General features: G+C 38.9%; 1 protein-coding gene across 1 annotated transcript in view; it reads left to right on the top strand.

Annotated features, from left to right (window-relative positions):
- The first annotated feature begins 354 nt into the window (after positions 1-354).
- pde3b (phosphodiesterase 3B) overlaps positions 355-18,308 on the top strand; it is a 48,560-nt gene continuing 30,606 nt past the window's right edge. The window contains exon 1 of the mRNA XM_031748710.2: positions 355-1,855. Coding sequence (XP_031604570.1) covers positions 968-1,855 — 888 coding nt within the window. The 5' untranslated portion in view covers positions 355-967. The remainder of the gene's footprint in view (positions 1,856-18,308) is intronic.

Raw genomic sequence — 18,308 nt, 5'->3', positions numbered from 1 at the left:
TAAAAAAAAATTAAGGGAGTACTTAAATCACACATAAATCATAATGATTTAAATGTTCAAGATCCAAAAAATGTTTTAATAAACGCTGTGTAATTTGTAAAAATAAAATAACTAAATACATAATAAATGTTAAAAATGGTCTGAGTGCTCCCTTAAATGTTTTGAGCGGTATAATTTTGTATCTTTCTACATTACATCCGTGGATAGCGGGTGATATTCACTGTTGTTTGGTTTAGCCTGATCTGATCGATTAAATCGACAATCAACTGAGCTAAAGACAGGCAAACCAAACGATCACAGTGCAAGACGATGGATCCAGCGACTGCGAAATGCAGCGATGACATTTTAACCAGAAGACCAAAACAATTTCGGCGTCGTGCAGTATCATTTTATTTAAATTAAATTACATTTATTTGTATCTAATAATAAGCGAGGGCGGAGAAAGAGTCAACACTACAAGAAACTCTGCGTTTGTCGGTTTATTTATGAAGCTAAGACTTCCATGAAGCCTTAGCACACATATAAGATGAATAGTGAACTAACAAAGACTTCCCGTACACACAAGGGATGCAGACAAAACAAGTAAACTGCATTGTGGGACATCCTGCGGTGGGAATTTAACAGTTTTGCCCGCTATATTATATTCTAATGAGCTTCCTCTGTCTAATCGTACACTGCTAATATTGGGTCATAAAGTCTATGCGTGCGGCTCAGGATTGGTTCGGTCTGTGGGCTCAGTGCTCCACATCGCAAAAAAAGCCATGCAGTATGAGTTGTGGCCTATAGCCGGCGACAGAGAGCCCCATTTCTGTAAAAACAACATCTCACCTTCTTTCTTTAGTCCAAGTGCTGGAGCACGTTTGAGTGACCATGGAGTGCGTTTGCTGTCATGTAGTTGAGCGTTAATACGGCGTGAATAGCAGGAGAGGGGGACTTTCGCGTGGATACGAGGAGCCACAGTCGAGCCATGGCTGCACGGGAGGAAGGAGAGGTTTTGCACAGTAAAACAAGGCACCACGACGGAGCTGGAAGTGTAAACAGCTCAGAAGGCTTCAGGAACGGCTATGTGAAGAGCTGCGTCACCCCCCTGAAACAGGACCATCAGAGGGGATTTTTGTTTAGCGTGTGCAGGTTTTGCAACGAAGACATTCTCAGCTCCAAACTGTTAAAGGTCTCTGCCCTGTACGTGGGCGCTTTCGTGATTTTCGCGGTCTCCTTTCTAATTTCCAGGAGCTTGCAAAGTGACTCGCTTTGGGATTTGCGGACTTTTTTGTCGGGCTTCTCCCAGTCCATCAGTCCTTTATTCAGCATAGGATGTGCTTTCTTCTTCCTGACACTTTACCTGAGGAGGAAAAAGAAGGAGAGCACCAAATGCTGGCTGGTGTCACTGCCAGCATCGTGTTACCTCGGGGATTTTTTGGTCTTGCGGTTTTTACAATGGGGAGAGGACCAGCACCAGATGCAAATGGTGGGCAGGTTGTTATTCGTGTTGGGATGTGTGGGTCTACTCACGCTGATCCCAACGCTGAAACTCAAACACAGTGTTCTCATACTGGTTTTTGCCAGCGTTGTGTGGCTTGTTTCTTTCACAAGTTTGAGCGGTCTGCCCGCACTGCTCAGACCGCTCTTTGCCTGCTTTGCGGGGGTTTCTGGCTCCCTGTTGGGGCTCTGCTTTGACCGCTACTACCCGTCGAGAGAAGCACCGAGTGGGATTTCCAGCGCGGAGGAAAAGGTCCCTGTGATCAGACCTAGGAGAAGGTCCAGTTGCGTGTCGCTGGGGGAGACGTCGACCAGCTATTATGGCAGTTGCAAAATGCCTCGCAGACCTTCGTTGCCCTGTATATCCAGAGAGCAGGTAGGTCTTCCCCCCTGCAGGACCACGTCTGTTGCTGCTGCTGCTGCTGTTGTTGTTGTTGTTGTTGCAAAAGTAGGCCCACTGTTCATCCACAGCTACACTGAGTGCACATGTGCACAAGTTGAAAGCACAATACTGTATCACTAAAGCCCACACAGAGCATTTACAAAAGTCACTTTGGTAGAATTAGTTTTCCAAATTATTTTTTAATATGGTTGCTGCAGGTTGCTTCTAATATGTATATAATATTCTTATATTAATGCTAATAATCTGTGATAGATAATGTCAAGCAAATGGCCAAAATTACATGAACTATTTTATTGCTATTTATTCAAAAAGCCCCCGATTTTAACCCTGAAACAATGCTACCATTGGTTTGAAGTGCACTCGGATACAAAACTTAGGCAGTGCGGTCTCTTCACATTTCGTGGGAATGTCCTCACCGAAGAGCTCGTGTAGCACACAAGCCATGAAATGCAAGTGCACGTCAACATCCTGCTGGCAGCATAACAGCACAGCCAGCAACAAAGCAAGTGATGTGGGCTCAGTCCCACATGACAAACAGTCAACAACACAAAATGATGGCGAGCGCGCACTGGCATCTTTCAGTGTCCACAATCCCACAGCAGAGCCTGCGGTGCTCCTTTCCACTTTGCAGCACTTCTGAAAACTGATACACCCACATGGAGTGATATGCGTACAAAATGAAGACTATCAGGTTGCATGCAATATGTTGGGAGCAAACAGCTTACGCCGCCCGTCGCCTTAATTTAAGTGTAGGCAGTGTAGACAAATGCCAACATTATTGTTGCCAGTGCTATTCTTTAGTGGATGCCAAGCCATCAGTTCACACACATTGTTTTGTGTCCTTCGAGGTTTGTTAGAAATGATAAGAGAACTAAAAATATATGTACATTTTGTCTCAGTTGTGCTATTTCCAGTAGTTGTTTTTAACCTCATTGTGTTGTGTGCCGTTAGAAGCCTGATAGTCACATTGCACTAGGCCTCAAACAGAGCACCTAAAAGTTGAATGCACCTTGTGTATTGCTGAAAATGATGGAGAAGTGAACAGTTACATGCGTAGGTTGTAATATCTGTGAATTAGGCTTTGGGATTAAGGCCTCAGCTCCAGCATTTGTCAGCTTTTCATTATTATTATTTATAAGAACTGACTTTAAATATTTTTGGGAAAAATATTTGAATAGAAGTGGAAATGTGCAAAGTCAAGATTTGGCTTTATACTGTTTTTTTGAGTCAGAAATCTCACAATTGTTCTGTAATCTTTCAATAATACATTCATTTTAAAAATTAGAAGCAAACAACCCAACAAAAGCAAAGAACTGTTGCCTCGCTGAGTGCCTGCAGTTAGTTTTTAGGCTTTTTGCTGGTAGGAATTTACTTTAAAATTACCGGGCAAAAAGTAAAAAGTAAAAACGGGACAGTGATTGCAAATTAACAAATTAATAATCAAAATAATTAAAATAAACTTTAGTTCCCACATGTTATCATCACAGTATCCTGGCCTCTCTTCCAGCAAACACTAAAGCAAAGAGTTTTTCTTTGTGACTAGAAGAGACAAACAGCTTAAGTGCTCTCCATCTGCTGCGTGGACACATGCCAGTCAGGTGAATTAAAGCCTGGATTGCCCGTTAGTTGTCAATGTGTGAGTGAGTGTGTAGTGAAGAGCTATCAGGGATGTTTGTGTCTGTTTTATATTGCACATAAGTAATAATTAATGATTTAAAGACCTGACCGTTTCTGTGTCAGATGCAGATTAAAAAAAAAAAAAAAAAATACAGAGACACATAAAAACACTGGTAATGTCAAACACGTTATTTATTTTCACATAACAGTTCAGTTCATAACAGTTCTGCATTTCTGACTAGGGTACTGGTTTCTGTCTTTCAGTTGCAAAGAGAGGAGGTTGTTTTTCTGTTTGCAGCAACATGTGGTTTTCAATATAAAATGTCTATCGCCTTGGGAAAACCAATGTTTAAAGTTCAACCCCAATGCAGACACAAGTCAAGATGCTCTGGATCAGAACTACAGACATGAGTGTGCGACTAGAGTGAGACTAAAGATATTCAAATTGTGCTCTCAAATCTCAAAACAGAACATTAGAATCATTGTCAGATCACACTTGCATGCTATCATGCTCCTTCATTGCACGCAAAACTGTATGTTGATTTGAACTATTATGTACTTTATTAGCGCTAACTTCAGCATCAGTGCTTTTTGCACCATCGTGTATAACAGTTCCATTAATGAAATGGGGCTCATCAGGGCTTAAACCCACGGCCAACAACCTTTAACAAAACAGATAATGATGTAAACACAGCTTCCCTTTTTTTTATCTCTGATAAAAGACCGTTTTATAACTGTGGCAGTGCAGAAAGTAATGGAGCAGATAGAGGACATTCCAGTTGATGCTTCACATTTTGATGTTCTTTCTCCGTATGTGTTTTTTTTATTTGTATTTTTACATTATGATACTCCTTGTGTTAAAAAAAAGGATGTAGCGCGCATCAGTGGCTGTTTTTTGTCATCAAGTGGAATTTTGCAAAGTTGAGTCTCATCTATATCCTGTGTTTGGTGACTTTAGCGGGTTCTGTCAGAAAAATCAAAATCAGGCTTTAATCTTTCTATAATACATCTATTCACAATAGTAGGAAGCTTTTTTTAAAGTCATGATTGAACTAGCAGATATGCTGTCAATAACGCGCCATTGTTATTAGTCTTGTTCCATCATGAATACCCTTAAAAAAGGCAGCTTCAGACAGTGCAACTCCTAAGAGACACAGATATATATTTATACCTTTTTAGGTGCATGTTTCTAACAACAGTAAGAAGCAGATAATGAATAATGTTTTATTGGTGCTTACAATAAGTGTAAGTAAATCAAGGACGTTTTCCATGTTTCTTTTCCATTGAGCTAATGTCACTGATGACAGACTTCCTTATTTGAAGTGTGAATCTATTGAAACAAGATCCCAGCCACTACGGCATTATATTGCAATAGTAATGAGACAAGATTATATCCAGTGATGAAACATACGTAACCTTGCTATTTAGGTAGGATTTTCCCTGAAAATGTGAATTAAATGCATAAAATAACAACTTTAGTGCTTTTAAGTTAACAATAACTAAAATAACTTAACCTTGTAACTTGTAGGGAGCCTGCACGATATTGTCACATAATACCACTGAAAAATGTATATCACTATGTAACCATATCAGTTATTTCCATCCACTCTTGGCTCTTCCTGTCACATGGAGTGCCACTAGCGAGCGCTCCGGCGGCGCTCGATGGGGTAATTTGTTTACATATTTCAGTTGCATGTCACCAGCGGATAGTATCTGCCCCTTCAAAGCCAGTTTGTAGTCAACGGTGTGGTTTTTCCTCAAGTGGGGGAAAAAGCGTGTCTTCACCCAGCCAAATTCCCGTGCTTTGTTGGAGGTTGTTAAAGTAGCTCCCTTTTTGGGTCCTAAATCATCATCGGAAGCTGACTCACAGCTCTTACACTCAGATGTGCCTGGGCCTAAAAAGATAAAATATTAAAAAACAATTTGTCCAGTTTCCCTTTTCACCTTCTCCTTTTTGAGGAGTGCTGGATCTCCTCTAGTATGCAAAAAAAAGCCAACCTTTAACTTGATTTTCATGGTATTGAGGTTCAGAGAGAAGTGAATCTGGCAACTATGGCAACACGTCTGTTGATGCGGCCAAAAATCATACTTTAGTCAGCACCGTGTGTTTCCCTTTGGTTGAGATCGTTTCTGCTCGATGTTCTGTCTTAGACACGTGAGGACCTCACAGTAGAAGGTATATGATTATAATCTGACTCTGGGAGACAAATTCATGTACTACCTGATGAATGTTGAAAACAAAATGTTACACAGCACATGTTTGTGGCTACACGCCAGGTCCAGTGTGTTCCTTTTGTCGTTTGACTAGATATCCAGCTCTTATCACCAGATGTCGGGCATGTTTATATAAAATTTCTTTCTTTGCTGTGTGTCCTTTCCAAGAGGTCCATGATGAGGTTGCAGAGTGCACAATGAAATAGGTTGTAATTGGACTTCCAGGAAGCAATAAAAAAAAGCAAACGTTTCTAAAGTGAAAGATGTACGACGAGATGGTGTTGACATGGATCATTGGTCATATTAGAGTTATGTATGGTTTTTGACTTTTATGGGCTCGTTCCCAAAACTTTTTGATCACGCCTCATGAGAGGAGAGACATAATTTGGTGCTAAATCGTTTTTTTAGGTGTCTTTCTAGAATGTCTCTGATTTTGTTAAAGTTACACCACAATATATTTTCATCAGACAGTAATAACTTATTTTTAAATCACTGTTTATGAGCGAGGAACATCATTTTTCTTTATGTTAGGGCATTTTTTTTACTGCCTTCTTTGCCCTTCCTCTTTCTTTACATTTTATTTTCAATTGCAAAGTAGTCAAATTACAAAAGTCTGTTTTTAAAAGTACCCTACTATTTAATCATTGATTTTTCTTTTTGGTATTTTTAGTATCACTAAGATATAACTATAATGGTGGTTTACAGGTGCCACAGATATATAGTTCTATATTCATTTGGTTCATTATGTAAAGCCTCATTTTTATTTTACACCTCACACCTCAAACGAATGTACATAACAAGTACTGCCTGTAGTATGCACATTCTAGCAGATTTTTCCTTTAAAAACCCTGCAAAACAACACTTTATGTGTATAAAACAGTGTACACAGTTTTTTGGTGTGCACATATTGTTTATGTAGCAGGCTCCCAAAATTTTATTTGTCTAGCTTTGCATTGTGTTTCCACCGTGGGCCTTACACTGGTGGAGGTGGTAATAAAAGCAGTTTGTAGCCTCAGTTTTTTTTTTCTAAAATCTTGTTTACAAATCACTTCTGTGAGTTAAATTTGAGGATACATTTATGAACATGTTGTTTTAACCTTAAAGCGTTAAGATGTTTTTCTTTTAAATTGTTATGTCACCCACCAAGTATTTTCATTACAAAGTCCCCAGCCACTTGAAGGTATTATTCCAATTTCTGGTACATTACAGTACCAGAAATTGGTTAACAATTGTGTAGAACTTAGTGCAAACAAAATGATAGAATATAGTTTATTTGTTAGTATTTCTTTAATGTTTAGACAAAAGCCATCGTTGTTGTTTCTTAAAGGTAAAGTTAGGAATTTTGGACTCCAGAGTTGCTGTAGAATAACTTGAATTGAACTTAGGGTATGCACTGTTATTACACTCCGTTGCAGTCCTGACAGAACCAACGGCCGAGGAGTTATTCCTGTTCCTGTTATAGTTTTTTGAAGTCCGTTGCCTGGGGCGCATGCTTAATTGGTCCATTGCAATGTAAATTCTCCAGGAAAAGCCCCTGAAAAACCAGCAGACATATCTGAAAGGAGTTTTGCACTCACTGTCTGATGACAGAATCTATGTCACTCTGACCCGAGCGGACCCTAGTGGACTGGGAGACATGGGTTTATTAGATAGCAAAAATCAGGATTTACAATCGTGTTCCCAATTCAATTTGGAATTAAAAATTCAATCATTCAGTCCCTAATTTCAGTTACCAAAAGTTGGCATTTGAAAATTACATACTAATTTTAAAAATGTTGAGAAAAGGCAATAAGAGACTGAAAAGGTTTGTAGTCCTAAAAAATATTTGTATAATACAATACAACACAACAGCAAGTCAAGTATCATGACTGGCTAAAAAAGGAGCATCCTGGTGCGGCAAATTGTTTAAGAATTTAAAAATCATGTTTGTGAATGGAAAATTCAATGTCCACTGAAATATTATTAACTTTTTAGAAAATCCGATCACCTGATGTCTGAATGTATAATCTGAATCAGTTTATACATTTCAATATTGCATCTAAAATGCAAAGTAAAGCTTTCTAAATAAAATTAGGAAAAGCTGAAGCCTTCTCTGACTTGGTGTCCATTTATGTGGAGTGGAAAAGTGTCCTGTACGACGGAGTTGTACAAAGAAAATTACATTTTTCCTTTTAGGAAGCATTTTGTTTTAGTAAACTATTGAGTTGTAATTACTGGTTAATTACCATAAGTGACAGGCTTTGGAAGAGTTTTATTTTGAAAAGACTGAAACTCCAAACAGGTGTAATATGTTAGCAATGTAACACCTCTGACTCTGAAGACATTTAAGCACATTCACTGTTCACCTGGGAGACTTGTGTCCACTAAAATCATGAACTTTTTATCGTAAACTGTATACACTTTACTACCTTTGTAAATTTTATCTGTTATTTTTTAAATGCTCTCAGGTAGTGGGCAAGCATAAAAATGAAACAGACTTTGCCATTACAGCCTTACTTAATCTTTTGTCAACCGCAACTCTACAATTTAAATAGAATTGTACCAACTACACTAGTGTTAGCGGTTCTTTAGGCAAGAACCAAATGCAAAAATGAGAGGGCATCATCAGGATTTCACCTTGAGTCAAAAAACTACTTTACTATTCTCGAAAGCCAATTTCTCAGCTGTCGCTGCTTGTTACTGTATGGGAACAGTTTCTGTTGCTAGTTGAGAACATGTTTTTTTGTAATGTGTGATTCTTGAATGTGTCAGATTGACAAGATAGGAAAACCCTTTGTGGTTGCTGTCACCTTAAATTCAGACTATGAATTTTAGACGTGGCCCGTTTTAGTTTCAGTTAATGTTAACTTGTGCTCTCAGTTTTACGTTTTGTCACTCAAAATCTGCACAGCCAAAGCATTGTGAGTTAACTGCAATCACCAGCCTCGCAGAATCTTTGATTTACTATGTTAACTGTGTGTGTTAAATTCTTATTTAATAGATATTTTAAACATATCAATGATTTCAATCTGACTTAGTAAAAACTATATTTCGCTAATTTCATTGTGGGATCAGTCTTGCACTTTGAGACTGTCTAATAGTCATAAGGGTCACCGGGTAGAAAAAAAAACACAAACCCAAGAACCCACAAACCAAGTGAAAATTTATATTAACCGCTCCATATTTGGTTATGGGTCTTTAAAATAATTTATCTCCAATGACTCTTTTTCCAAAACAATAATTTTATTGTCCAACCCTCTCTGTCAGCGTGCGTCTGTGAGATCCAGTGAGGTATTTTGAGACGGAGAGAATAAAGTAGACTTAATTTTTTTTTAAAGTAGGATTAATGTATTTGGGCTTTCATGGCAGAAATCTAAAAGCCCTGCTTCATGACTAAGACCTCAGAGGCTGTATTAGCAGGCCAGTGTTGAATTCAGGGAGACAGCCCTTTTATGTGTGGTTACCACTTCACGGGGGCAAGAAGAAGTAAATAATACACTTAACTAACCCCCTCCACCATCAGCGCAACCCCCACCATCCAGACAGGAACAGAGAAGCAGGCTGTAGAGAGAAAGGTTGGAGGGAGAGCAGCGAAAACGCAGAGCAGCTCTCAGCTCTCAGCTGTCACGTTAGCTTGCTGTAAAGCCATGTGGAATGATATAACATTGACGTCACAACCGAGTGACGTACAACAGGGTTATTGCAGAGAAGGGGGGGGGGATTACAAGTCTTATTAATTGCCTGGTAGCATATAATGTCTGCCTCCAGCAGCGACGAGAAAGAGCGAAGCACTCAGTCTTTAGGCAGTGTGCAATAGGAAGTGTGTTTTGGTGGAAAAAAGGTGCCACAAAAAAAGAGTCTACTTCATATCAACTTATTCATTCAGAAAATCACATAAAGGTCCAAAATATATAGAAATTATATATTTATCTGCAATTATACTTTGCTTTGATATATGCATATATTTTGATGGCAGTTTATTTAATTCTGTAAGCACTGTGTACCGAATAAGTAAGTTAATGTTTACTTTGAGCAAATCCTGCCTTATCAGTATTTTCAGAAAAGCAGTCACGTATGTGTTGGAGAATCAGTGCCTGTAATCTGCTCGGGCCTAAATGCGGTTGATCTACAGATCAAATCGTGGTGAAATACGTACGTTTTTACTGTTATGCGTGTTTAGCCTCTTTATGTGTTGTTTGTGGAGATGTAAACCCTTGATGCACGTCTAGTTTTTTTCCCCCCTTTGATTTGCTGTTATATCAAAACTGAAACACTGTCTGAGCAATGTGTATTAAATTCAGGAGTAGTGTGTGTGTGTGTGTGTGGACTGCATGCTGAAACAAGCACTGTTTTATGTCCCAATACACATTTAATCCTGGTCATTGCGTCTTCTTCAATTTGGTATAAAGTATGAAAAAAGCACATATTTTTCTTTTAAGTGTATAAAAGATAATCAAATCAAGTCTGATTGGCTGTGATGTGCCACTCGGGGCCTGATATTTACAGAGGATGCATCGTGAACACTTAAGACAGCACTGATATGTAGTTTATGTTGTTGTTGGGTTTTTTTTTACTTAATAATAATTTAAAATAAAATAATTTTATAGATTTTTGGGGGGAGCAGACGTGTTTGTGTAGTATAAAAAATTTTAATCATTGTTTTTTTTTCCTCTCAGTCCAAGTCAGACAAGAATAGTTTTCAAATATAGGAATTGTGTTTTTTTGGTTTCTAAATTGAAATGGAAGCAGACATTTTTAGCGAAAGTCTTCATGTTAATATTATTGTGATAATTCTCTGTGACAAAATGTGAGCCAAGCTGAGCCTCTGTTGAACTTAAGGAGAGTGATACATGAGGGGTAAACTGTGGGTTTAGGAGATTGTGTAACAGTTGCGATATCAAGACCAAGATGTCCCAATTCTCAGTTTAGCAACTTTTTACTGATTCCACAGGTAGCTTTCATAATATAGGTAACAATTTTATATATATTAAATCAATCAGTAATATTGTCCGTATGAGTGACAGAGATTTTTCAGGTGTTTCTAACCCATTATTTGAAATGTGTATAATTTGCAAGCCCCAGTTGGGAATTGCACTGGTTAAAACTCTTGCTTTTTGTGTTGGATCCAGATGGGCTGCCGTGATAGCTTCTGTGAATTCTGCTCCCGGCTCGCTTTCTTTAAAGTCAAAACTAGTTTGCGTAGCTGCTTTTAATTTCTCATCGCAGCGGCAGAACTGTTAGAAAGGGTTAACTTGTGCGAGGCGCTGTGTTTGGCTGACTGCAGAGTGAAACAGGATGCAGCGACTGCATTGTCAGCCTGCTGGTGTGAGTGCAAACAGATGAGGAAATGCTGGAGCGGGTACTCCAAAACTCGGGTTGCCCTGGAAACGGTTTGCGTCATGATCACCAGCAATTAGCTTGCAGCTCTTTAGTTTTCATGATAGGTCTACCAGAGCTTAGCCTAATGACTCTGGTGTCTGAGGAGTCACCGTCTAAAAGGGGGCTGAAAAAAATATGAATTTATAGTTTTATTTTCTTTTGTTTTTGTTGTTGTTGTTGTATTTTTTTTTAACATTTTGTTTACAAGACTAACAATAAATTACAGTTATTTGAAGGATTAGTTATGGCAGCATGTCCCCTGTTTCTTATTTGTCTCTAATGAGCCTTAATGTGCTGTCCCGACTTTGTCTCAGCCTGTATTATTATCTATACAAAGCTTATTTGTTGCTGAGTTTGTGTGTTGTTGAGGCCCAGAATGTTGGACTGGTCAGAGCGATGCGGAGCCATTGCCATCAGATAAATCTGGGCCATTAAAAAAAAGAAAAAAAAAAATTTCTGCAACTGTTGTGCCAGCCTCCCATACTTTGCATATCTTCGCTACACGAAAAGGGCATGTGTAAAAACTCCTGGATGCCGAGATTTTTCTGCACAGGTTTTTTTAAATACACCACGAGATTCCCAACAATGCAAACATTTTAGGTGGCGTTGCTTTTTAGGTTCAGGCTGAGGTAGCTGAACTTTTCACATGCTGGCTGTTTGCTCAGTCCAGTGATGGTGTGTGAGCAGCGTGGTAGGGTTAAATTTGACTGCTGTGACATAGATGGTGGGAGCCCCCTGTGAGAATTTAAGCGTGGAGAAGGAGAGGTTAAGGATGTAATAAATTTTAGTCTAACGTAAAAGAGCACATGCCATGGGTTTTACTGACTGTTAATAGTCTCCAGACAACTTTATTGACATAACCTAATCTTTTCCTCCAATGTTCTTAAAGTGTTTTCAGCTTTTGCTGGTGATTAGTTCTTACAATTATCATTTTTTGCCTTGCAATCTTTTTCCCTCGTCTTTTCTCAGTATCTGTTTCTCATTCTCTCTGAGTTTCTTTCTGTCTCTCTGTGTGCGCCTCTTTTGAAAACGGTGTCAGCACTGCTGCTTTTACACCAAAAGGCTGTTGCTAAGTGACGGTTGACGTCAGCCGCAGCTACAGAGGAGGGCTTGTGTGTGTTTAGCAGCTGAGGGCAGATCCTACTGAAAAGGGCAAAACTGTGAAGCGCTATTAGTCACTGCAATGAAAACCCTAACTCCAACCAACAAGATCGTCATTTGCACTAACTGTGCACGAATTATTCAGAACAACTCATGTTTAAAAGTAAATATTTTAAAGTGGAATGATGAGGTTTAGACTCATATATTTTTTTTGTAAGGGGGGGGGGACTGCACCCGACCAATCCCCACCCCCTTTTCTTCACTTTTTCTTCAGTCTGTCACTGTCTCACTTTTTTTCTCACTTTAACCCCCACTCCTCCATCTACCCCTCCCCCAACACGCAAACACACACTCACACAGACACACACACACGCACGCACACTGAAATGTCAGATCCCCCTTCCTCTCAAGTCAGATTTTGTAGGTAGATTTAGTGTCGGACAGAGGTCTCTAACTCGGAGCTTCAGAGTGATATCTCCCCCATCCTGTCAAGGCTGCTCTTGATCTACTGGCAGTTGTTCAAGGTAATCAATTCCTAGGGAACCTGTGTCATTGTTTACATCAATACAATCTGCTGTCCCTCCTATGACAGCACATTTTTAGATTTGAAATAAAAAGTGCAAACTACACTGCTAATATTTTTTTTACAACCCCAATTCCAAAAAAGTCATGATGCCGTTTAAAATTTAAATAAAAAACAGAATGCAGTAATTTGCTAATCTTATAAACCCATAGTTTATCCACAATAGAACATAGAAAACATATCAGATCTGGCACATTTCACTATCTTGTTAAAAAAAAATTAATTTTGAATTTGATGGCAACAACTCGTCTCAAAAAAGTTGAGATGGGATGGAACAAAAGCCTGGAAAAGTAAGCGGTACTAAAAGGAAACAGCTGAAGGAACATTTTGCAACTAATTACGTCAACTGGCAACAGATAAATAACACGACTGGGTATAAAAAGAGCATCTTTGAAACAAGAGGCAGAGTATATAAGAACTAAAGATGGGCAAAGGTTCACCAATTTAAAAAAAAAAAGAAAAAAAAAAAAGAAATCCATTTACAAGTTGTGCAAAATTGTCAGAATAATTTCCCTCAACATAAAATTACAGAGACTCTGGGTATGTCATCATTTACAGGGCATGATATCAGCAAATTATTTAGAAAATCTGGAGAAATCTCTGTGCGCAAGCAACAGTGGCAAAACTCTGTATTGAATCCCTGTGATCTTCAGGCCCTGCATCTCTGCACCTTAATTTTAACAAAGGAGCAATATAGCTGACATAGTTTTAATCAGTAAATATGCCTGGACCCTCATTTTGAGGATAACTTATTTTTTAAGAACTGTCCCTAAAGTTGCGTTGTTTAACAACTACAACACCCAGACGAAGCTCCGTCACAGTAGGGTGCTCTGTTTTGCTCTTACCCTTGTCTCTTTTGATCTTCTTGATGAAATCTTGTGTTTTACCCGGGGAGCTGATGTGGGTTCACTCTTTGCATATTACCACTAGTCTTGCAGGTGCAGTCAGTTTGCGTCTTATCCCCAGGGTCCACAGCAGCTGGCGAACCAAATTACACTTTTGATGCATTGTTCGGGGTATAACCTCACTTGTTTTTTTCCTCTACAAAATGTCTTTTGTTTGCCCAGGCACCATTACCTGTTGTTTCCCCCTTTGGTTAAGGTTTCACTATCAAACCTAAGTATTTTATTTAAGTAAGTATTGCCAGAGTTTGTTCACTCATTATCTTATCTGCATGTCTAGGAGTTTATCTTCCAAAGTTTTGTTCTTCATCTGTGATGCATGTACCCTCCGTCTGCCGTGGAAGCGCATCATCCTTGGCCATCAATATTCATAGTTTGTGACATCCGTCCAGAAGGAAGCATACATACTATAAGTGCTACTATGATTATTTTGCAACATGTTTCCATCTCAAAGTCTGTTTACTGTTTACAGTTTTTGCAGAACCATATTTTCTCAGTAGAAATTATCAGAAGTTTCAGCAGATCAGTGCAAGGAACATCTTAGTAGGTGGCCAGGCCTCATAATCTAAAGACCTGTTTGTGCTTTCGTGATGGTGACTGGGGGAAATATTTCTGAGAAACATTACAGAGTAATGGCACAGGAGTTCACGCGTCTGTATACAGCAAAAGATGCAAAATAATTATGGCTAATAGAGGCCGCTGCGGGTGGAACAAGCACCAACACAGACGATCCATGGACAGGGATAGGGGCTTTAGCAGTCATATGGAGCTGACTGATGGCAGAATGAGTGAGCGTAGCGCACATGGTTTAATTTCTGCAGCTAAGAGCTGGGGAGTTAGAGCTGGGATCTGCCCCAAATTATTATTGATCCTTCAGATGGTCTCGTCATGATATGTCCATGGGATTTTTTGGAGAGTGATATACAGGGATCAAGGCATGATGGAAGAGGAATTAGTGGCAAAACGGACTTTTTGAGTAAAAGAAATGTAATTTCTTAAAACACCCAGGCCACTGTAACTGTGAGGGAACTCTAGGCACTGTTCATTGAATGAGTAAAGATGCATTTTAATGTGTTTATTTAGTTAGTTTACTTTAGCAATGTGTAGGTCCCCTTGAATAACTCCTAAACTGCTCTGTTCTGTCTGTGCATGGACCTCTGGGGTTGTCCGCTTGTTTCTCTTGCAGTCTGACTCTCCTTCTTTGTCCTTATCTGTCTCAACTGTATCAAAGGATCAACCGGATCAGCAGTGGACTTGATGCCACATATCAACAGCAGGCTCCCTGGCACGACTCTACAGACATGGGGCATTAGGCACGGCAGTAGTTGGCTGGATTTAGGCGCGGATTAAAGATGAAATATGTGCAACATAAGCTTAACTGTACTCAGAACAGATCATATAGAAAGTTTTGTGGCTCTAAACACAGACTCATCAGGTTGATGTTTATACATTTAGCAGAAAACACAGGCATAAATTCAATTTAAAAATCGAGGTGAATACACTTGGCAGTTTTCAAAACTGGCTAGATGGCTGGAAGAGTTGTTTCCATTCTCCTTTGGTTCGTCTTTTTCATATACAATAACTTGGGACCAGCTTCAGAGCGCCGGCACGTCCACAAATTTACCAAAGGCTAGTAAATCATCAGCCATATGTAAAATATTTAAGGTATTTATTATAGGCATCAAGGCAAAGGGTTGAAGAGGCAAACAGGAGGGTAAAGATAGAAATGCGAGAGTCTCTCTCACCAGCTCTGCTTAGACGACACCATCAGGAACGATAACAAGGACGGTAGTAAAAAACTAGTAGGGGATGTTGGGTTGTTTGAAAGGAGTTATCAGGTCGTTAAGATAATGTTTAGAGACATAAATAAATCCACAGCACACGTTTCTGAGAAAAAAGGTATTTAAAAGTAGAATTTAATAAGATTTTTTAGTATAGTATACTATGTGTTGTGTGTGAAAGAGTTGTATATGTCTTGAGCACCATGATTTCTGTCTTCAATTAAAAAAGGAAATAAATCAAATTTTCCACTATATTCATCCGTTTATTATTTTTCTTTAGAAACGTTTTATACAACTTGACTCTTTCTTTTCATCAGTACCACAGTTTAATACCTAGAAAGAGTGTGTTCTACACATGTTGGTGAAATGGGTACACAAACATCTTACCTTTGTTCTTCTTATCTCTGTTTAGTAAACCTACTTCAGGTTTGTTTGTGTTACTCTGACTCATCTGACAGTCCGTCAGAGTTCATGCTATGTTGCATCTGTTTCAGGTGACGTAGGTAATGCTTGCCAAGGTCTAATTTTATACTTTTCGATTTCGACTCATCTGGCCGCAGAGCAGTATTCCACTTTGCCTCAGTCCATTTTAAATGAGCTTTGGCGTAGAGAAGACAGTGGCATTTCTGGATCATGTTCATATGTGGCTTCTTCATTGCATCATAGAGCTTTAATCTGCATTGTGAACTGCATTCACAAGTAATGATTTCTGGAAGTGTTCTCGAGTCCATGCGGTAATTTCCTAAATCGCTAAATTGTGTCTGTTATTAATGCAGAGTCACCCGAGGGCCAGAAGATCACAGGCGTGCAATAATTCTTTTTTAAACTTGTCCCTTGTGCACGGAGATTTCACCAAATTCTCTTTTCATAATATTATGTACTATAGATGATGAGATATTTAAAGTCTTTGCAATTATTCTTAAATTGTTCCACAACTCGTAGCTGCATTTTTCTGCAGATGAGTGAACCTCTGCTCATACCTAATCATGTTACTACCCTGCTGCTAATTAACCTAATCAACTACAAAATTTCCTTTTATCGATGCTTACTTTTTGAGCCTTTTCTTGCCCCCGTTCAAACTTTTTGAGACGTGTCGTTAAGCTGGATTCAAGTTTAAAATGAGTCAGTGTTTTTCATGAAATGTTGAAATGCCAGAAGTATTTATTTTAATTAAATCGAAATAAAGTTAATAGAAACATTTGTAAAGGTGGAAAGGAAATGGATTAACTATATTTAGTGGCAAAGATTTAACATTTTTGTTTTGTGCTTTTGGGTGTTGGTCACTGTGGGCATACAATAAATGTTTAATACAATATATATAGTCTAAATACAGCCTATTCAGAATCATTTCACGTTTAGTGAACACATTTACTTTGACTTCTGCTGGTCTTCTTTTGATTCACAAAAGTTCTGTGTTTTCCCACCAGCAGTTTCTCCACGTTTGTCGTAGAAAGCGTACCGGTCTCGTGGCAGTTTCACTTCATTATGTGTGTACTAAACACCAGAGACTCCACACTGTGAAAGACGCTGCAATCACATATGAAGCCAGGGTAGGTTATTCTCATGCTTTTGGACAATGTAACAAAAGTAATCTTGAGGCCTTTTGCACTGCTGTAGGATTTAGTCCCTGACCTGCTACCCATTGTTCAGGCATACCAAGAAGTTTGGGGGTGGGTACATGGAAATTTTGAATGCGAGGATATAATAAAAATAGAGGTGCATATATCTTGGACTTGATCACAAGAAGAGAAAAACTTACACCCAGCTCACAGGCACACTACTAACCATTGCTAAGCCCTATAAAATTCTAATGGTTCAAATTTGAACATTTATCTAAACATAGAGAAGCACTCTCCTTCATTTGAGTCATATATTGTGATGAATATATGTCCAGTAGTCACTGTTCAGCTTTTATCTCTGCAGGGTTTCTGCCAGTGTATTGCAAGCCTGGCACCCTGCTGCTGAGTCCAAGCATTTTTTAGAAAATGTAATTTTAAGATTTTTTTAACATGTAAGAAATAAATTTAAAGTTGTCTAATTTATGTTTTAATTATCATGCTCACAATTTTTCATTTTTTGATCCCTATATTAAAGCAGCTCAGAAGTGCTGCTAAAACTAAAAATATATTAAAAAGTGAAAAAGAAACCAATGTGTAATATTGTGTAATGCTCAGTAGCTCAGCTGCTACACGTATGGCAGGTATGGTTCAGCTGATCCTGAGCTTAACGTTTCTTTAATGCTCTCTTGCTGCTATAGCATGCTTTGCTTTGCAAGTGGGGGATAAACTGTCCTGTGTCTCTGTCATCAGCTCCGGTGTGTCTGCACTGCAGCTCCACGTGTTACAGTGAGTGGATAGCGCTACATTAACCGAGCGCTACGTCAATTGCAAACAAGACGAGAGGAGTGAAACGAACAGACTGAAACATATAGTAAAAATATGTAGCTGTAAAACCAGACAGGGGTGCTACAGGAGGCTTAAAAAAATTCTCAAGGTATTACATAGTTTACTGTATTGATAAATTCAGCTGTTAATGTTTAATGGCAAGTTTTCTATGGTAGCTCCTAGCTGGCGTTGACAAACTCACAGAGCGCTGTGAGGCATTTTGAAAAGAACATGTACAAGCCCTGTATGATGCTGACCTTTACTTCTGTGATCCAACCCAGACCTTCACACCACGATCAACAGAGTAAGAAAGAACAGGATGAAACATGCTCTTTGTTGCTATGGAGCAGCCGAACAGCCTCTCACTATGGATTTGCTTAGATGGGTGAACTGAGTTTGGTCAAATTGTGCTCATACTGTACAGCTATTGAGTTATTTAACTGTGTTCCCAAAAAACTTTAACACCAACTTGCCTGCCCGATGTTG

Source organism: Oreochromis aureus, linkage group 1, assembly GCF_013358895.1.
Source record: "Oreochromis aureus strain Israel breed Guangdong linkage group 1, ZZ_aureus, whole genome shotgun sequence".
Lineage (NCBI taxonomy): Eukaryota > Metazoa > Chordata > Actinopteri > Cichliformes > Cichlidae > Oreochromis > Oreochromis aureus.
The sequence above is the reverse complement of the archived record's forward strand: the minus strand, read 5'-3'. Positions and strand labels throughout refer to the sequence as shown.